Genomic DNA, 22,588 nt, shown 5'->3' on the forward strand with positions numbered 1-22,588 from the left:
AAACCATTCCATATTTTTGTCAAGAAAATCCCTTGGACAGTATGGTCCATAGGGTCAGGAGGAGTCAGTTCACTTGTAACTAACAATAGATATTGTCATTATAGAGAGAGTAGTTTTTTAGCTGCTTACTTCATCTTGCATCACTTCATGCTAATTTTTCTATGCTTCTCTGTACTTATAATATTTGTTATTTCATTCAACATAGTAAAATTCCATTACTTTAATTTGTCACAATTTGTTTAGGATCACACTATGATCCTATATTTTGTTTGTTTCCAGTTCTTTGTTCTCATAAAAAAAAAAAAACCTGCTATAAATATTTGGGAGTATATAAAGACTTGCTTCTCATCAATGATTTCTTTTGAAGGATAAAATTAGTAAAAGAATCTCTGGGTCAAATGATATGGACATTTTAGCTACTTTTCTATATTTCTAAATAACAAATTATTTCCTAGAGTAGTTATACTAATACACTGCTTCACTAACAATTTACTAATGTTTCTATCTTGCCATGACCTTTCCAACCTTGATTATTCACATCTTTTTGTCTTTTATCCTAATTTAATGAGTGTAAAGCAAAAACTTAATAGTTTTTATTTCCATTTTATTAGTAGTAATTTTGAGTATTGTTTATATATTTCTTCTCATAACTTATATATCTTGGACACCAAACTTAATTTAAGAAGTTTGTTATAGATATTTTCCCCACATTCCCTTTCTTACTCTGTATTCATTAATTTTTTTCTGCAAAAGTGTTTTAACTTCATGCAATCAAATTCAGTCAGGATAAAGATCTTCTAGAGCTAATAAAGTCAAAAGAACTAAGACTTTAAATAGTCTTCATTTATCTATGTCTGAGATTATTTGTATTGAGTCTTCTTTTTGCAGTTGAGTACTGTTGACAATTTCTCTTAAAGGCAGCATCACAAAAGTAGATTATATGATTGCTCAAACAATTTCCTTAATATATAACAAATCCTGATTTATTCTCAGCAGTTTTAAGTGAAATTTCTAATTACCTGGGCCCAAAAAACCATGATAATCCAAAAATTCAGATCTCGGAAATCAGTAATAAATAGAAAAATGTTCATATTTTATTTTAACATCTCAGGTAGGAGTTTTTACCCTTCAGCAAAATTCAGAACAATATTTGTGATTTTTATTTGTATGGAGAACTTTCTGACATGAGTTTTATGTCTGGCCATATCAAATTACACAACTCTTCTATAATTCATAGTCTTAGAAAGTTGTTTGGGACAATGAGATGTTAAGTAGTGTATTCCCTGTTCACAAAGCTATTAGCTGCCACAAACAGAATTTAAATTTAGTGGATTATAAAGCTGTTTTTTTTTAATTCAATAAAGGAAACTAAATGGCACAGTGGATATAGTGCTGCTTTGGCATTAGGAAAACCTGATTTCAAATCCAGTTTATGATACTAACTATATGATCTTGGGCAAGTCACTTAAAAAAATTCTGCTTCAGTTTCCTTCCTGTAATATGTAGATAATAATAGTACCCAATTCCCAGAATTATATATTGTGAGGAACAAATGGTTTAATTGTATGGTGCTTAGCATAGTGCCTGGCACATATTAAGTGCTACATAATTATTGTTACTACATATCATGCTCCTTTCTAGTGGAGTTAACATCAATAGAAATGAAAATAAAATAAAATCTAATAAAGAGTGAAGATAGAAAGGAAGAAAGAAATGGAGTATTATTGAAGGAAAGGAGCTGGCCAATGTTAACACCTTACTTTTCTGTAGAAAAAGCAATAAAGCAGATGGTAAGACTGGATGTGAGATAAACACAAGAACCAGAAATGTAAGCAATACATTCTAACAGGTACAGAATCAAAGATCTGAAGAAGTGAAAAGATTAGACAAGAAACTGTTCTGAAACTTGACAGCAGTGATATGTTACCAACTCTTATGCACATAGCCAAGAAAGGAAACTGAACTGGACAGATGCAAGGCAGGAATTATATTACTCTGACAGAATGTGGAAGACTTCTTTAAGGATTCCTGTTAACACTGTTGAGTTCTGAAGATGAAAATTTGTAATACAAACATTTAAAAAATGTTTGTACTCTCCTCCTACCAACCCCCCAAATTCTATAAGGCATATCATTTTCCTTATTTTTTTACAAATACATTGGTTACTACACTTGATTTTCACCTCTGGTAATTCATATTATTTTTTAATCTTATATTTAGGTATTATAAGAATGATAAGATAGAGAATGATGGTTCCTTACCATTGACTCAATAAATTTAGACTCAGATACCTAAGAACATAGTATCTGCAAACAACTAAACATTATTGAACAAGATATGTTCACAATTTTTGTTCAAGGTAAAGATTGTGTAACAAAATCATACATAAAACTTTTGAAAACAGGAAAGAAAATAATATAATTTGAGACATGACAATATCTGCATAAGTCACCAACTGTTTGTGTTTTACATTCTGTGAATGATTGTGTGAATAATGCAGTCTTGCAGGACTTATTAAGAAATATATTATCTATATAATGCCATTAATTTTTAATTTATTATATTCTCCTTACTTTTACACCTACAACAATGGCAAATGAAACTGAAATCTATTGATTATTTAGTTGATTTAATAGATAATGATAAATACATATTTTGGGCAGCTATGTGATGCAGTGGATAAGTCACTGAACTTAAGTCAGGGAAGCCTGAGTTCAAATCTAGCATCACATACTTGTTAGCTCTGTGACACTTGCACAAGTCACTTAACACTGTTTGCCTCAGTTTTGTCATCTATCAAATGAGCTGGAGAAGGAAATGGTGAACCATTCTAATATTTTTGCCAATAAAACCCCAAAAATAAAACTTATAAAGGGTTGAATATAATTGAAACAACACAATAACAACCACAATAAGAGCAGCAGCAGTAGCAACAGAAACACCAAAAAGATATTTGCATGCATTTACACACATATGTACTTGTAGATGTGTGTGTACATATGTGTATATATATGTAATTTTTATATAATGAGCCTAATATTATTCTGAGTAGGTTTTCAGGGATGCCAAAGTTTTCATTAAGAAAAATTTTAAAAATTGCTTGCTGTTTTCACAATGGTATGGTAATATTTCCTCGATATTAATATTAAATATATTAATTAAATTTTTAAATTAAATTAAATATTAAAAGCACTCTGTTTCCAGTTGACAGGAAGCACATTGTTAAATCATCTAAAGAATCATATAAAGTCAAGTCAACAAGTATTTTTAGTCACTTTTTACGTGATAGGCATTGTGCTATGTAATGCCATTTACCTTGTTTTATAGCAGTGGTCCTCAAACTTTTGTTCTCAATATCTTTATCCTATTAAAAATGATTGAGGATCTGTCCAAAGAGTTTTTGTTTATGTGGGTTACAGTTATAGATATTGATCACATTAAAAATAAAAACAATTATGAATTTGTAGACTCTCTGAAAGGATTTCAGAGATTCGTCAGGACGCTCTGGACCAGACTTTGAAAACCACTGTTTATAGCTTTGAGCAAATTATTTAGAATGAGATTCGGGGAGTTGGGATAGAGTTGCTCATGCTGTACCCTCAATTTGCCATGACCTCATCTGGGGACATCTTGTATAGAGAGAGGCAACCGACAAGCACTCACAAAAGGCCAGATTTCCAATCCATTGTGTCTGGAGATGAAATGAAGAGAGACATTGTGTTCCCTTGTCCTACTATTACATGCCATTAACCTCTTAGAATTCTTATGTTAACTGTTCTATATCTAGTAGCTCCCTAATAAAGTCTATTGAATGATTAGATGGATAGATGAATGCTAAATATATCCATGAATAGTGACTAGACAGCATAGACAGAGAATACTAGCAAATAGGAATAGGAAGGATACAGCAAAAACATCTTATTTATATAAATAGTTTCTCTAGAAAGATAGAATCTTTTGAAAGAGGCCACAGATTAATATGAATCCACTTAGGATGCTGTTGCAAAGACTCTGTCTCTACTTCCCTTTTGCAGAAATGCTCAAGCATGAAGAAATCAACTGTCCTTTTATTATCAATTTGCACAAAGAGCATATCTTCTATTTGCTTTGTAAGGATATTGTGAGGATTAATGAGTAGATGCTTGGAAAGGCTTTAAGCTCATTGGATGAAAAGTACAATGTGCCTTTCATTATTTCTAGTATAAAAAGAATATTGTAAAATTATAGCAATACCTTGAAATCATACATATTGTATTATGTGTCTATAGACAGCTATGCATCTATCTCTATACATATGTGTGTATATATGTGTATATATGTATATATATATATATATAAACATACACACACATACACACACTCTTGAGAAACAGACAGCATATATACGTTTAAATTTGTTATACTGACAAAAATGGGAAACATTATATAAACACATGTGTATATACATACAAATAAACATACACATATATTGCATCTATATATGTAAAATACAAATACCACACATAAATATGATTGGAAGGACTGATAAAAGTCTATTGGCAGGTATTTCATTATTCTTTATTTTCTGGTTAATTCACAATTATCTGCCCTAAGCATTAGAAGTATTTCTTATTTATCAAACCAGTTCCAAATGTTTTGACTTGGTTAATTTTTTTCATGGGTACACTTAAAATTATATCAAGGCAATAACTTATTTTTTCTTAATAGTGGAGTTAACATAACAAGTAATGTGAATCATAAACATAGTCACAGGAGCAAAATGTGAAAGTGAATGTAAAGACACTGGGGAATGAATTAGCAAGTGGGGAAGAGCATTTTCTGGGCCAAGTTGGGGAAAATGAGATAATGTCAAGAAGATACCATCACATGCATCTTTTAATAGTATATTTTTAGAGGAACAGTTTCAGATTTTTTTTCTCATAGATAACTGGAATACTTGAAATGGGTCAGTGAGGAAAGTTAAAAGGAATCTTGTTGCTTGGAAGCAGAAGAGTAGAATTGTGGATGAGTGAATTGTACAAATGGGTTCTCTCTTTCCCCTCTGGGCCTGCAATGTAAAAAAAAAAAAAAAAGATTAACATTAGTTAGTTTCATTATAAAGTGACTATTATATACACCCTTGATTCAAATGAATTAATTTGCAGCTTATTCCTCATAGGTACTACTCTAGAAGTTGATTAATAAATAAGAATTATATCATGATTTCTCCATGATAATATGGAGAAAAATTTATTAGCGAACATGTTTTAAAATTCTAGAATTGGAGGGGATCTTGGAAGTCAACATATTACTGAAAGGTGAATAATCTTTTATTAATTATTAATTAATTATAATGGGCTTTTGTCTAATGTTAGAGTATTTTCAATCTGAGTTCTCACTCCACCAATTCAAATAGTGCTCTTTCATGCTTTCATCCTATGAGATCTTAATTCATTTTTTTCCTAAAAATTCTTCATGAAGGATATATTCAGTCAATTAACATCCTTTATACCGATTCTTTTTTTGACTGTATCAGCTGGGCTGCCATCAATGAGTATTTCTTAATCTTTCTTTGTGAGTAAAGGTAGCTTCTCTTAAGATCCAGATTGTCACAGTGATGTCTCCCTTTCCACATCTTACATGTAAACCATCACCAAAGCCTCTTTCCACTATTTTTCCATCGAGTTGTCTATACTTTAGTTCTACTATAGTTGAGATTCACAAGCCAATATCAATTTAGCGTCACATAATGGAAGTACTTTGGTCTTATGAATATGGACTTTTACAGTAGCTATTTTGTCTATGGGAAAAAAAAATCTGTGGGCTTTGAAAATTCATAGAACTTTAAGGAATAAAATATAAATAATAGATTCCAAAGATGTACCTTAAGCTTGTACTTTGAAAATAATTTTAAAAGATGAGACACTTAAGAAAGCTCTGGGTTCATACATTTGATTCTTTCAGATGTCTTTTGACAAAAATAATGAGAAATATAAAATCATCAATGAAATACTGCTGAGAATTTGGTCTCATTTTATCTCATGTGGAAATTTCCCTTCTGCTACAAACCTTAGGTGAATTTGAATTTTGTGAAGGAACCTTTTCACAATGAAAGAAATAATTGAACACAGGGACAGATGTTCAGCAGGTTTGAAGGGGTCTTAGAAAAATGCCATGTTTTTCTTTTGCCTAGTCAGAACTTTAATCATCACTTTTCATAGTATGGTTACCATAAGAATTGCTATTTCTAGCTACTCACTTTTCTTGCTAAATAAAATGTCCCCAAATGCAGAAACCAACCATTTCCTTAAAAAGTTGGAATGTTAGGTCCCAATTAGCATGAATAATGAATGTCCTAAAGTAGTCACATTCATAGTTTGAATTTGCAATATTCAAAGTTATAATTATGTGAATATGGTAATTGGTTTTAGCCCAATGGAAACATACAGTGCAGATTTGAATAATGTGACCATTTCAGAGCATTCATTATTCACTTGTATCTCCACTCAAGCTATGCCTTTTCTGAGTATCAAAAGTGGATCAAAGGTTGAAGGAGCTTTTGAAATCATCTTAATACAATAACAGAAGTTTGGGTAAAACAACCTGGTATTGATGCATCCTTTAACTTTTAGTTGGGTAACATACTCTTCAGAAATTGGTAAAAATCAGATAGCTAATGAATATTGAATTGGATTGAATTAAATAAGCACCTACTTTTTGCACTGTGCTGTGTTAGGAATAGGCAGATATAATGGCAAGACCGAATTTTGTCTCCTACTCTCATTGAGTAATAGTTGAAGAGCAGAGAGAGCATTAGAGATATTAAAGATTAGTGTGAGCTAAGACATGGAGGTAGGAGAATGTAGACTATAGGTAAGGGATGAAAAGTTGTCTAGTTTAGTTGGAACCTAGAATATTGAGAAGAAAGACCAGAGTGAAGAGATAAAGATGAAGAGGCAAGAGGAATGGAGAGTTTTGAATGTCAGGCAAAAGTCTGTCAGCAACTCAGTAGCCACTTTGAAAACATTGAAAGAGCAGAGGGATATGTTCATATCAAATTTCAAAAGATTATTTTTGTTATGGTTTGGTTTTTTGAACTTGTATACTCAATAGCTAGTGTGATTTAAAAAAATACATTTTAAATACTCAATAAATACCTATTAATTGATTGGATGATCTTTAACATTCACAAATATGTTTCATGATCTTTCAGCCTCCAACTTCTTTCCCCACAACTTACTATACATTACTTTATTTCTATCTTTAGCTGGAAGTTGATAGCCATCAGATATAAACTCATTTTATCTTTGTCCATCCTTTTTCCCACTCCTCTTTTTATTTCTTGTATTAATAGAAAAAAATTGTTGTCCCCCCAAAAATCTTCTAATGTGATCTCATGGCTCCAAATATAACTTTAAATAGTTACACTTATCTCTATATTTATAGAGAGTTATATGTATGTATATATTGACCATACTTTTGGTTTTAGCACACTTTCCAAAAAACACTAAAACAGCCCAAATTTACTTTTATAAAGAACATGCTTATGAAACTATTAAGCAAAAGTAACTAATATATTATAACAACTAGTATATTTCACTTTTCAAATTTGTATTTTGTTGAAAAGTACCAGAAAGAAAATATTTAACTTTAGCAGCTTGGTAGTAACATTATTGGTAGTATTAGGCCTGACTTTGCTGACTTTTACAGTAGTTATCTTTGATTATAGTTCAATTATCACTTGAGAGACAATTATTTATTTGCAGTCTTGATTCTTCTCTAGATTCAGCCTCTCATTTTCAACAGATATCAAACTATCTCTCAAATGACCCAATCCATTCTCTATCTTCCAGTCGATATCAGTTATTTTCAGGTCCTTAAAACTTTATTTCCAGAAAGTAGCTTTATAATTATTCAATTGTATCTCCTCACCTCTCCCAATTTATCCCAATCTATAGCTATATTTTTCTTCTTAAACCATAACTTTTATTATATAATCTTTTTGCTCAAAAACTTCAATCTTTCCCTTAATAAATATTATTGTTGTTTTCTAAGTATATAGTATATATAAGTATATACTAAGCATATATATAAGTATATAATAAGTGTAATAAGTATACTATATATGAGTATATATTAAGTATATAGTATATATAAGCCTATATAGTTAGAGTACTTTAAGAGAAGCCACACACATAGCACTTATTTTCTATTTAATGGCACTTTTACTTCATTTCTGGTATTCTAGTTATTTTTCATATTCTTTTTTCCTCCTTTAAGCTTTATAAGAATAGGTACTATGTTTTGGGTCACTTGTTTGTTTTATTTTTCCCCATGACTTCTGCCACAAGGCCTTCAATATTTAAGATAATAAATATTCTCTATTGAGTGAATTTCAATCAAAACTTTGTCTTGGGTTTGGTAGTAGAGAATTCATTCATTGGACAGTGACTAGCATGATAATTTTATTATTATAATTTACAATTGAGCAATGGTTTCATAGTACATAATACTGGAAAACTTTCAACAGTCTAGATGTACCCTGACACTTTCAAGGAATAGCAAGCTCAAATGGAATCCTAAACTTTTATGTTCTTAGGCTTCAATACGAGCTGCAGTTTGTTGCTTCAGACTGGTACAGTCCTTTAACCAAAGCTATCTTGTCTGATGATAAAACCATAAGTGTATGAAACTCACACTTTTTTTCATCTCTTTTATGACCTTATCTTTCATGAGCGGCTTCTCTGAAAGTACTCTAACTATAGGCAGCACCTAGAAAACATATATGATATCTGTTCTCTGATAAGCACTTGTGAAAAAGAAAGTAGATCTGTCAGTTCTGAACTGTTCATTGTTAAAAAATACTTTGATGATTTAGCTGATTGCAAAATACATTATATGGTGACTAACAGCTACTGTACCACTTCTAGTCAAGAAAGTTCAATAGTCATATTGTATAAAAATTTCTATAAGAGGCTAATATTGCTAGGAGCTACATGGATTAAAGGAGCAAGGTTGAGAAGAGCTGTTGGCTTGCATAGCTGCTTTCAAATAGTGTTGCTATTTTGTGCTGAAAGGAGGACTGTCTCAGAATGTGGCAGATCTTTAATTTATACAGAAACATTTAAATTTCACTGACAATGAAATGTTTGTTTATGTCATTGAAATTATTTCTTCTGTCAATTTTAGCTACTGCATTTGCCTCTTTGCCAGCAGATGCCCCTATTTAGGAAGTTAAATATGCTGTTTCATGTGTTCCAAAGACTATATTTTACCACATTTCTCCTGTTCTTTGTGTCATAATCACTTGTACTGTGCATTATGCTGTTCAATAACACCTTCAATTTCCTCCTATAGGACTCTCATTGGTTCTGAAAACTAGACTAAGAAAAATGGAAGGGACCACAAAATACTTATGATATCTCTTAAAAGAGCAACAAAAGAGTTTAATCTTGCAATGGAAAACCATTAACTCCCTGACCATAATTTCAGAAATATTATAGATTTTGTAAGCGCTTGACATTTATTCTATTTCGTCTTTTCATGAATTGGTCCCTGGTTATATATTGTAGTTATCCCATTAAATGTTTGTGCTTTGCTGAAAATAACATTGAAATTGCTATTTTAATGTATTGGAATTAGAAATTTTGTGAATAATTATCCTGTTCTTCTCCTGTAAACTCTCTTCTACTTCTTCCTTCTTTTCATCCTTCTTTTTCCTCATACTCTCTCACCCTCTCTAAATTTCTGTATTAGTGGCCTTGTGTGAATTGCTGTCATCAAACTTAGATGATTCTAGAAGAGATGAGAATAAAAATAGATAAAATGAAAATTCGATAGCACATATTCAGGACAGATTTAGAATGAATATAAAAGGTTAGGTATAAAACATGTAGGGTTCCATTGAGTCTTCATTCTAAAAATGCAGCAGAATTAAGAATAGCTATTTGGAAGTGGAAACAAACCAGGCCACTTCTGTAAATGAATCCAGATATTTCATCTTAGATTGCAGTGAATGTTCTAATATTTTCCTTCTTTCCAATAAAAACATTAAAAATCAATTCAGCAAAAGGAATGAGAAAATGAGTAGGGTTCAATGATGAATGCTGTCAGCAAAGGAAGGGTTAAAAGGGAAACATGTAATATAATGAGACATTCAACAGCAAGAAGATCTTCAGAGATACAAATAAGCAGATTCAGCAACATTACAGTGCTGAAAGAACCAGATTCCAAAAAGTCCAGTCAGTCAGCAACAGGAATTGAATTAACATTATATGTAATGGTGCCTCATTCAAGTTGCAAAATAAAAATAGAGGGAAAGAAAAGCAATAGGAAGCATAAATCATGTAAAGAAATAATATTTTCAATGAGCAGGAAATTCACTGAAATATATTAGCAATAAATGTGAAACAGTTTTTTTTTTTTTTTCAGAGAGGTGGAGTTGATACTCAATGATTTTTTCATATGAATGGGATTTTCTTTGAATTTTACCTGAAGGTTTACACAGTTTTGAGTCTGATTATATCAACTCACAGTGAAATAGTATTCTCTCAATATTTGTCAATGCTCAGATACAGACAGGGACTTGAGAGGAAAGAACTCATCTCAAAACAGCTCTCACGCTCTATCTGCTTGTCTCTGCGTTCTTGGGAAGCTTAGAGAAAATTGTCAAGTTACTGCTTACTTTCAGGGCAGAAGCTGAAGGTTGGGATTGAAGTAGATCCAAGGGCTGCTTCTGTAGTCCCTGACAGTTTGGGTGAAGAAGGGAAATGTTCTGAAATGAGAATGGGAAAGGCAGAAACTTGTCCTCAACCTCCCTTTTCTGTTAAATTATACATTACATGCCCTCATACATAATATAGATCAATCAAAGTGGCCTTCTTTCTGTTCCAGATATGTGGTGCTCCAATACCCATCTCTATGTCTTTACACTGACCAACCTCCATGTATAAAATTCACTCCATTTACCTTTAACTTAGAGAATCTCTGGTTTCCTTCAAGGATTTCCTTGAATTTTACTTTCTAGATAGAGATTTTCTTGATCTTCCTTTCACTCTCATGATACTACTATTGTCCTCCCAAAATCAAGTCATATCAATTTTTTAAACCTATATTTCATAAGTTCATATTTTATCTCTCAAACATACTGTAAGTTCCATAAAAACAGGAAGTGCTTTGTTTTTGACCTTGTATCATCAGGAACTAGAACAATGGATCACATAGTAGCAACTTGATAAATGCCTTCTAATTGATCAAGCAATATCTAGCATTTCTATTCAAACTTTACATTTCTAAATTTCTTTACATTTGTTATCTCATTTGATTTATGAAATCTCTGGAAGTAGAAGCTGCAGCTTTTATGATCTCCATTTCATTGATAAAGAAACAGATTCAAAGAGCTTGAGAAACTATAGTCACATAATCAATAAATATTAGATTTTGAGGCATTTCATACATTTTAAGATGGCTATCAGAGATCTATTTAATACCGATTGAAACTACTATCTCTTGAAATTAAGGAGCATCCTCATTTTAATACAGAATGATTTACTTCACATATTTGAAGAGCCCTCATGCAGAAAAAGGTTTAGTGTAGTTGGGTGTCCAGAGGGAAGAAGCAGGGGAAAGTATGGGAGATATTGAAAGAGATAGAGGCTTGAAAAAGGAAACAAGCAAACTTCTTTTCTGGGAGAACTATCCTTAACTGTAACCTGTCATGAGGCCTTCTACTTGTGAGGTTTTAGTACCTTCAACAAAGTTGGATTTATTACAAAGATTTTTGAATCATCTAAAGTCTTCCTTCAAAGCAACCCATCCATTTATCAATAAACTTTTAACTATGCACAATTTACAATGTCTGAAAGAATATTTTTGCTCTAGTTACACGCAGCTGAAAGAGAGTACTAGATTTCAGATCTCAGTCTTTATTACTAAATAAGTTGTAAATTTATTACCTGGGTGATTGTGGCCAAAAACCAGCCTTTCCCACTCTTTGTATTCCTATGTTTAAAAAGAGAGAGAGAGAGAGAGAGAGAGAGAGAGAGAGAGAGAGAGAGAGAGAGAGAGAGAGAGAGAGAGAGAGAGAGTTCTTATTTTCCAGCTCAAAAACCCACGATCTTGTGATCTTATTAAAAGGATCCTCTCTTTAGCTTTTAAAGCTCTAGCAATCTGGTCTCAACTTCTCTTTCCAGCCTCATTGACATTACTGCCCCTCCATTATTCTATGATCCAGTTAAACTATCTCTCTCCTTCCTCACTCATAAACCTTCATCTCCCATCTTTGTGCCTCTTCACTAACTGTGTACCATACCTGGAAGTTGACCCCTGCTTACTTTTTCATCATAGAGTCCTTCTTCACTTTTCAGATGCAGCATAGGTACTATCTTCTATATAAAGCCTTTCTTTTCCACAGCTGCTAGTCCCTCACTACCTTTTATTTAACGACCTTGTACTTAGTAGCTTTATCTGTTTGTAATATGTGTTTCATTCAACAATATGTTGTCTCCCACATATAAGCTTCAACTTTTTTTTTTAATACTTTGTACTTGTATCCCAAATATGTGGCTCCATTGTTAGCATATAAATACTTGTTGATTGAATGATTGCACCTATGTTCTATAAACATTCCAAGTTCCTCTTCCATACACTATATTTTGCTACTTAATATTTCTAAAATTGATCAAGGTCATTCTTTCAGATTTTAGTGCTTAAGCTATACACAAGTGAATCAGTTTAATTTAAATACAACAAACATTTATTAAGCACTCACTATGTAACAGGCAAAGTTCTGAAAACCAAGACAAAATACACCAAAAAGATTTTTTTTCAAAAAGTATCTCCTGTTAAGTCTGAAGACAGAATTTTCTCCTTATCTTTCCATTATCTTCTTCACCCATCTTACTATTTTGATAGTACATTGATTTTATCCTAGTACTCTATTATCTCTCCTTTTATCTTTCTAATATTGAAGAAGTTGAAAAAAGTATAAACTTATACATTAAAGTGTCTTTTTAGCCATGGACTTGGCCATATCCAGTCAGAAAAGGATTTTTAACTTCTATTTTAAAAGGCAGATTGTAATCAAGTTTCAGGATATAGTGTTATGAAATGATGGGAGACCTTAAGTGACAATCTGTCAATTAGTTAGTATTCATTAAGTGAAGATATAAAAATAAAAAATATAACAAAGTAAATAGATGGTTAAGAAGATATACCTGATAATAGGATTTAGATTTCTGAACAGTTTAAAATGTAGGAATGGCAGACTCTTGGTCAGGACAGAACCTAAATAGGGATAGTTTTTGTTTGTTTTGTCTAGTGCTTGTAGATGGAATCAAAGACAGTGGATATTGAATAATCAGATGGGGGATTAGAGAATGTGTTCTTCCTAGATATTCAGTTTAGGTAGATAATAAACGATCAACTATTCATTAAGCACTTAATATATGCCAGGAAATATGCTAAGCCCTAGACAATATGTTGGAAATAGGACAGGAGCCAAAGACCAAGGTCATTTTGGTCCTTCAGTCAATCAATAACTGGAGTTATACAAAGGAACAAGAAAGAGTCTCTCTGGAAGTCTACATTCTAATGGAAGAAGACAGGAAACAAAAGGCAGACAAAAAGGGAGTGGTAGGAAGGTTGCTTACTTTGGGGATAGTGTCAAACTCTAGAAAGTTAAAAGCAGAGCTGAATTCAGGAATGAAGGTATCCCCAAAATACAGATCCTGGAAGGAACTCAATGAGAGAAAGGGGCTGGTATGGTAAAATTGTGTTCCATAACTGTTATATAAAAAAAGAGAAAAAATATTAGATCCTCCAAATGAATAATAGATAGTATTTAAGCAGGAATCTCAAAAATAAAATCACATGTTTACGTACTAATGGTTAACAATTAAAATCCTAGTGGAAGGATGGAGAATTGGAACTGAGAGGTATCACTAAGAGCTGTTAGGATGAGTTTCATGCAATGAAAGAGTTATTCAAAAGTTAAATGATAGATAAAAGGGAAGACAGCAAAACTCACACACACACAAAGATAGATAAATAGATAGATAGATAGATAGATAGATAGATAGATAGATAGATAGATAGATAATAGGCATTTGAGAACTAAAGCAGGGACTGTATTATTTATTTTTAGCTTTTTATTGATAGAACATATGCATGAGTAATTTTTCAACATTGACTCTTGCAAACACTTCTGTTTCAACTTTTCCCTTTCTTCCCTCCACCCTCTCCCCTAAATAACAGGCAGTCTCATACATGTTAAACATATTAAAATATATCCTAAATACAATGTATGTGTACATATTTATACAGTTCTTTTGTTGCACAAGAAAAATCGGAGTTAGAAAGGTAAAAATAACCCGAGAAGAAAAACAAAAATGTAATCAAACAACAACAGAAAGAGTGTAAATGCTATGTTGTGGTCCACACTCATTTCCCAGTGTTCTTTCATTGGGTGTAGCTGGTTCCATTCATTACTGAGCAATTGGAATTGAATTGGATCCTCTAATTGCCGAAGATAGTCACTTCCATCAGAATCGATCCTCATATGGTATTGTTATTGAAGTGTATAATAATCTCCTAATTCTGCTCATTTCACTCAGCATCAGTTCATGTAAGTCTCTCCAAGCCTCTCTGTATTCATTTTGCTGGTCATTTCTTACAGAACAATAATATTCCATAATATTCATATACCACAATTTACTCAGCCATTCTCCAATGCCCATCAATTGATGGGCATCCATTCAATTTCCAGTTTCTAGCCACTACGAAAAGATCTGCCACAAACATTTTTTTTTGCATATACAGGTCCCTTTCCCTTCTTTATACTTCTTTGGGATATAAGCCCAGTAGTAACACTTCTGGATCAAAGGGTATATACAGTTTGATAACTTTTTGATTATAGTTCCAAATTATTCTCCAGAATGGTTGGATCCATTCACAACTCCACCAACAATGCATCAGTGTCCCAGTTTTCCCACATCCCCTCCAAAATTTGTCATTATCTTTTCCTGTCATCTTAGCCAATCTGACAATCTGTGTAGTAGTATCTCAGAGTTGTCATAATGTGCATTTCTCTGATCAATAATGATTTGAAACACCTTTTCATATGAATAGAAATAGTTTCAATTTCATCATCTGAAAATTATTTGTTCATATCCTTTGACCATTTATCAATTGAAGAATGGCTTGATTTCTTATAAATTAGAGTCAATTCTCTGTATATTTTGAAAATAAGGTCTTTATCAGAACCTTTAACTGTAAAAATGTTTTCCCAGTTTATTGCTTCAGGGACTTTATTATGAAGAACATTTAAGGGGAAAAAAATTTTAAAGCAGAGCTAGAGGTAATTTTATTACTGGGAAGGATTCCACACTGTCTAGACTAAAAGAGGAAATAAATGAGGAGTTTGGGAAATAGGACCAGAATGGCACTAAGGTAAGTCAGTCAATAAGCATTTATTAAGAGCATACTAATTGCCAGACACTGTTCAAAGCACTGGGGATATGGGGAAAAGAGAAAATATGATCCTTATCTTCAAAGAGCTTAAATTTTAATGGGGAATTCACGTGCAAAAAAACAAAACAAAATGTATATATAAGACCTATAAAGTTTAAATAGAAGGTAATCTTAGAGGAAAGGCACTAGCCATAGGGAAGAATAGGAAAGGCATCTTATAATAGATACATAGAGATAGAAAATGGAACATCATATGTGAGGAAGCATGAATAGACCAATGGAGATGGATCACAGAGTTCATGAAGTAAAGTAATATGGAAGAAAATTGGAAAGATAGCTGTAGTTAAATGTAAAGAGAATAAAATGTAATATGTATAATATATCTGTAGTTGAATCTAAAAATAATAGCCATTGGAGTTTGTTGAGAGGGAAAGGTTATGGCATGGTCAGACTTGCCCTATAGAAAATTCTCTTGGGTGACTGTGTGAAAGAAAGACTGTTGTGGGGAGAAGCATGAAGGAAGTAAGATCAAATAGGGACTAAACTCAGTAGTCTATATGAGGGGTAAAAGCCTAAACTAAAATGGGAGATGGATAAATGGTAAAGAAGCAGCATGCAAAACATATGTGGGAGATTAAAAAAAAAACACAGTAAGATTTGGCAGCTGATTTAGGAGTGTTTATGGGTTATTTAAGACAAAAAGGTAACACTGAGATTGTGAATTGTAAGATTGTGGGTACCTGAAAAGTTTGGTGATAAATCAGAGTAAGAAAGAAAGTTCAGAAGATGAAACTGAAAATGATTTCTGTTTTGAATATGTTGAGTTTTTGATGCTTAGGAGGCATCATGTTGAAAATGTTCAATAGGCCTTTGATGACTGAAGATCAGTCAAGTGAGGTTGCCAAATTCAAGAGTACATAGAAAAGAGGAGCAAGGGGCAACTAGGTGGTACAGAGTAGATAGAGCACTAGCCCTAGAGTCAGGAGGGCCTGAGTTCAAATCTGGGCTCAGACACTTATCACTTCCTTGCTGTATGATCCTGTTCCTTGTTGTGTGATCCTGGGCAAGTCATTTAACCCCAATTGCCTCAGCAAAAAAAAAAAAACAAAAACGGAGCAGGTCAAGGATAGAACATTAATATTCTTAAGTAGTTAGATTTGACATGGATTCATGAGTTTATTAATGAGTGAAAGTTATTGAGAAAGAGTGGTCATACAAGGAGGAAACCAGCAATGTCCCAGAAGACCAGAGAGTAGTGTATGCAAGAGAAGAGGGTAGTCAACTATATAAAATGGTGCATAAAAATCACACATGAGGATTGAGAAGAGACTGTTAGATATGATAATTTAAAATCATTCATGTCTTTATAGAGAGAAATACCAGTTGATAGATCAGAATCCATTTGGCACAGGGTTTAGAAAAGGTTGAAAGGAGAAATGAAGACATCAAATGCAGATGGCTTTTTCAAAGAATTTAGTTTAAAAAGATAAAAAATAGGATGGATGATATCAGAAATGGTAAGATTTAGTGTGATTTTTAAATGAGAGATTTTGATATGTTTGTAGGCAGAAACAAGAAAACGACTGAAGTTTTAGAGAGAAGGAATGATGATGGATTTAATCAACTGAAGAAGATAGAAAGGGATGAAATCAAGGGGGTACATCTTGTATCATCCCAATAGAGAAAATGAAAAGAATGACAGATTATGTGTTATGTGGCAATCAGGCAACAGCTGAAGCCTCTAAACACCTACCTTTGTTCTTGTTCTTTGTGGAGTTTCTTTTGTAAATATGAAGCAAGTATCTAATTCTGAAATATTGGAGAGAAGAGATCTTCTGGAAATATTGAGGAACAACAGTGAAAGGGATAGGGGATCCCTCAGCAAAGAATAAAAGGGTGGACTTGCTGCAGTAAGAAATCAGTTGGGATTAGATAACATAAATTTATGGTTGCATGATATCTTTCTTTCAACACCATATGAGTAGGAACAAGGCATGAGAGTGATGAGAAAAAGGAACAAAGAATTTAAAAGTAAAGGATACTAGTTATTGTTACTTGTCTTTTCTTTGTTTTTTTTGTTTTTTTTGAAGAGTTTCATGAGATCAGAAAGGTGATGCCATGTTGTACAAGTGAGTTAAGTTAAAGTGAGCGAGGGCTGGGCAAGGTCACCTGACTCACTTTCCCCTTCAGAGCCATCTGGGTCCAGTGGCCAGATATAGATCAGGATGACTGGAGATGGCCCTAAATGAAATTGGAGACCTTGGTCTTTTTAAGGTAAGGTCTTCAACAGGTCTTAACAGGAGACATTGCTGGTCTCCTCCTTGTATGACCACTCTTTCTCAATAACTTTCACTCATTAATAAACTCATTAATCCAGGTCAAATCTACTAACTACTTAAGATAATTGAGGTAATAATTGAGGCAAAGAATTTCTTCTTTAGCTTAGTCCAAAAAAATCTAAATAAATAAGTGAATGAATTTGGAAGGGGAAGATCCTCAAAATAGTAGTAGTTTGCTTGTATTTTGCCCAGAAAGGATAATGGAGAATTAAACTGGCACACTAAGGGTGACTTACTCAGACATAAGAGAAAATTTAAGTGCGCTTGATTGCTGTACATACTGATGAATTTGAAAATCCAGGGCAAAGATTTATATCAACTATTAAGTCATTTTGATTTTGTTTTCTTTTGTCTTTCTTTTGTTTTCTCTATGAGATCTCCTAGGGCAACATTTTTAATGTGTTAAGGGAAAACTGAGCTTCACCAGTTTTCATCTTCTATTTATATTATATACACTTTTCCCTTCATATATGCAAAGAAAATTAATGTCTCATTTGTTTCATTTGTAATAAAAATATTGTACTACAAACTTTGGTACTTTAAACATTTTAAATACAATCATCACAATGAAGTAATTATTTTCTGTGTATTTTGTGTATTCTAAAATCTCAAATATATTTGTTCAACCTGATAGGAAGCAGATACTTTAAATAGTTTAGGGAAAACTTAAACCTGAAAAATATCTAAAATTATGTGTTTTAAATGTCACTGCGTTGATACCATTTCCAGTTTTGAGGAATATTTCATATTTTCTTAATCTGCTCTTTTCTCTCAAGTTGTTTCTTTTCTTGTATTGAGGTTTATTTAGTTATTTTTCTTTAATTAAAAAATTTTAATGCAATATTTATAATCACAATTTAAAATACATTAATAGTAGTAAAGTGGAATTTTACTAACATTCATATTTTGACAAAAAGCTTATATTATAAATTTATATCTCCTTTTGGTGACAGAAATTGCATTTATTTTTTAGATATATTGCTCTATGAAAATAAAACATAAAAGAAGATAGTAAACTCTAGGATCAAGCCATAACTTTATTTCATCAAATAATATTTTCAAATTTAATAGAATGTTGAGAACATATATTCATGTTAATGTGATAACTCATAGTTATCTCACAGATTAAAATTTTAATTGACATTTCAAAATCTCATTTTAATGCAAATGTAAGCATTAAATCTTGTACAAACTCTAAATATCTTCTTTTTTCCCCAAAATTCTGAGACTGTTTCAGAGTGATTTAAATTCAAATAAAAGTGTGTAAAATATTTTGCCAGATGAACATCACATTTTTTTTTGCATTTTCTAAATGATTCTGAAAAGATTCCAATTTTTCCATAAACATCACTTGTAAATATAAAAACCATCAAAATGATTAAAAAATAATGTTTCATTTACCAAAACTCTCAGAAAACATGACATGTTATCTTCTGAATTTGCATTTTTATAAATAAATTAACTTTGCTGAAATTTGTTTTGAAAGATCTGAATAATCTTTTCAGTAATGAATTTATATTCTTTACTGCCTGATTATTTTTAATAACAAAATAGAACTAAGAATCAAAAGTGATAATGATTAAACATTTACATGGTGGTGGTATTTGTAACAAATAAGGAAAACCCTGTAGTTGAAAAAAAAATCACTTAGAGTTTTTTTAATGTCTTTTTTATCTGTATTTGTGTTGGTGCTCTTTTAGGTGATGAAGAAGGGATCCAGGAGACAGCAGAATCAGATGGGGACACACAATCAGAAAAACCAGGGCAGCTTGGCACTGAGACAGATGACTGGGATGGACCAGGTAGGAGAGAGAATTTAAAATGCAAGAATATCGTTCTGAAATTCAGAAGATCCCTCCCTCTGAAGTTTCTCTTTCTCTTGCTCTCTTTCCATCAGATACATCTATATCCGTTAATGTATCTGATGTCCCTCAAAATTTTTATCTTGATGAAAAATTATTCTAAAATATGTGCTGTCTAGAGTGGAAAATTAAATATGTAATATTTATTATGGAGGCCATCCCTGGATTTATGTCTTTCATTTTAAAGCCAAATATTACAAAATGATTTGTATATCAGTTAGAAGTGTTGTGGCAATTTTTTTGTTGTTGCAGTTGCCATGAGGGGAAACTTCTCCTTCCTCTCATAAAAGCACTGTGAAAATCATTGAAATCCCAACTGTGTAGGTATTGCACAATACATAAACAGAACAACCCAAAAGATATTTTTAGGACTTTGATGAGCAATTTGGAATTTATTCAAATCATTAAATATGCTCTGGACATTATCTTGAAAGTTGGAAAAAAAAAACACTGAAAATAGCTTTAGGTTTACAGATTTGGAGAGATTTCTATAACAGCAGTTTCAATTTCCATCAGTAAGTCCTAGGTTTCATAGAAAAACATCTATTAAGATCATGAACACAAAGTATTTAAAGCAACCCAGGTAACAACATTATAAGTTCAGTGAAAAATTCAAGATTTAATTTTTTTAAATATCAAATTAAAATAAAATTATGAAGAAAAAGCTCTGTATGCGATAACCCAGAATTTTCCAGTTGTAGAAATATTTATAAATGCAGACTATTGTGTAAAAAGGTTTAGGGACAGTGTTGTGAAATTCTTTTAACAATAATTTATAATGCAGTACTATTTTTCATTAGGAAATATTCTATATTTCAATCACATTTTCATCCTTGCATGACTTTGCAAATTACTGTATGCTGTGCATGAAGAAGAGAAGAACTCCAGGGGTAATTTTCTGAAACCAGCAGCTGGAAAATATAATGCAAACAAAAATGAAGATGCAGTATATCTGATCATTATGATGTCATTGAAAACGGTGTTAATGATATACACAAATGTTTATATTCTGTACACTGCAGCATTATGCAAAGGCAAGATTTTGGAATAAAATGCATTACATTTAAAGTAGAATAAGCCCATTTTTGAGGTTTTGAAAGAGCATAGAAATCTTTTCTGGCATGTCAACTCTAAGAAACGTTCATTTCATAATGCTTCCACTGCTGGAATAAAGACAATTTATAACTTTTTTTGACAAGAAAAAAGAAAATACTTTTAGAAAAATTTACCTCTCTTCTTTTTTAGGTTTTCTCATATTTTTCAAAGAAAAAATTTATTAACTTTCATTCATCTTCATTATTACCATATTACTATAAAATTAAATGTGTATAACATACTATATATATAGTATTATAGGAAATACATAAATGTTGATACAAACTTCTAATGTTGCAGTTCAACATTAGAGTTCCTGCACTTTTGTTTTCAAGGAAATGTGTTTTTAGTTAACAATAACAAAGAGTTACTTCTCTTTGCTGAGCCACATTATCGCCATCTCTAAAATAACAAGATATTAATTAAACAAATGGAAATTTATTTATACAAATAAATATTTATTTTATCTATATTAATGCACGTGAATGGGTATGGTATGGTGGTGGTATACACCTTAACCTGAAAATGAATTGCAAATAGATGAACAGATAGGTAGATGAAAATCAAGATACTAAAAAGTTCTTTCTTTTGGACATTCTAAAATAAATTGCATGTTCTCCATTGGTAGTTGAGTAATATCTTAAAATGAATATTTGCACTTTTCCTGAAACAATGAAGTCATTACATCCTAAAAGGATGTATTGGTATCTCTGTGTCCTAGTTGTTGGGTTTGGCATCATTACTTCATTAGGAATTTTTTTTTAAAGATATTTTCCTTTCTGTAAAACATTCTTGCTAAATTACCTGTCAAATAGCAGTAATATCTGCAGACTGTGAATAAAAGAAGAAACAGGCTAGCTTTTAACATCTTTTTTAAATACTTGAGATATAGGAATTATGTATACTCCTGTGCAAAGGTATATATTTATTTACTACTGAATCAGTGAATCTTGATGTAGGACTTTATCCTTAGAGGGAAGTATATGTGCAAGTGGATATGGTTATAGGTGTATTTCTATGTATATTCTCACAAAGTGCTGAAAATCAACAAATGATATGTCCTTTTTATAGCACTGAATATATGGTTTCAAAAAACATTAAATTATCCCTGAGAATAAATGTTTAATTGTCACAAATTATTTTAGGATTTAATTTGTTGTGTAGGTGTGCTACATATGGGCTTTTGTATTTTAAAGTCTGAGGTTTTAAGGTGTGCCCAGAGAGTCAGATACAATCAGCAACAACAATCATAAAAAAATAAACTCCAGAATCATATTATCATTTGGGATTGATGGAAATGTGCTTCTACTGAAGCTGTCCAGTTTCTTTTGATAGTTTAAAGAAGAAGTTTTACTGTCATAAATATTCTGCTTTTTTTCAAACTTCTGTTCATTATCTGAAAGAAAGTTTTTTGTTTGATGGTTATTAAAGATGGAGAACAGTCACCATGTTGTATATAATAATCCTACACATATTTGACACTATGTTGTATATAATAATCCTACACATGTTTGACTCCAATGTACCTAACATTCTTTTTCAGCAAGAAAAATAATCCTAAGTCTTTTACTATTTCATTTATCTTATTACCTATTTAAATCTTTAATCTTCTTTGTGACTCCCATCCATATTTAGTCTTTGTAGCCACTACAGTGTAGAAGTAGAAGTAGCTACTGAGAAAGCAATGTTAGAATCAATAGATCACTGATAGGAGCAAGATTTTCTCCCAACTTTGTTAAGTAACAAACTTCAATCTATAACCATTTTATAATATGAAACAGAACTAGAAATTTGGAAAGGGAGAAGGGAGTAAGCATTGATAAATAATATGTTATGTCTATTTAA

The 22,588-nt window shown here is 31.8% G+C and overlaps 1 protein-coding gene across 2 annotated transcripts in view; it reads left to right on the top strand.

Annotated features, from left to right (window-relative positions):
- ZFPM2 (zinc finger protein, FOG family member 2) overlaps nucleotides 1–22,588 on the top strand; it is a 539,216-nt gene that overhangs the window by 114,827 nt on the left and 401,801 nt on the right. For both annotated transcript variants that reach the window (XM_051970971.1, XM_051970972.1), the window contains one exon: nucleotides 19,487–19,588. In XM_051970971.1, the coding sequence (XP_051826931.1) occupies nucleotides 19,487–19,588 (102 nt within the window). The remainder of the gene's footprint in view (nucleotides 1–19,486; nucleotides 19,589–22,588) is intronic.

The sequence above is a fragment of the Antechinus flavipes genome, chromosome 1, assembly GCF_016432865.1.
Source record: "Antechinus flavipes isolate AdamAnt ecotype Samford, QLD, Australia chromosome 1, AdamAnt_v2, whole genome shotgun sequence".
Taxonomy (NCBI): domain Eukaryota; kingdom Metazoa; phylum Chordata; class Mammalia; order Dasyuromorphia; family Dasyuridae; genus Antechinus; species Antechinus flavipes.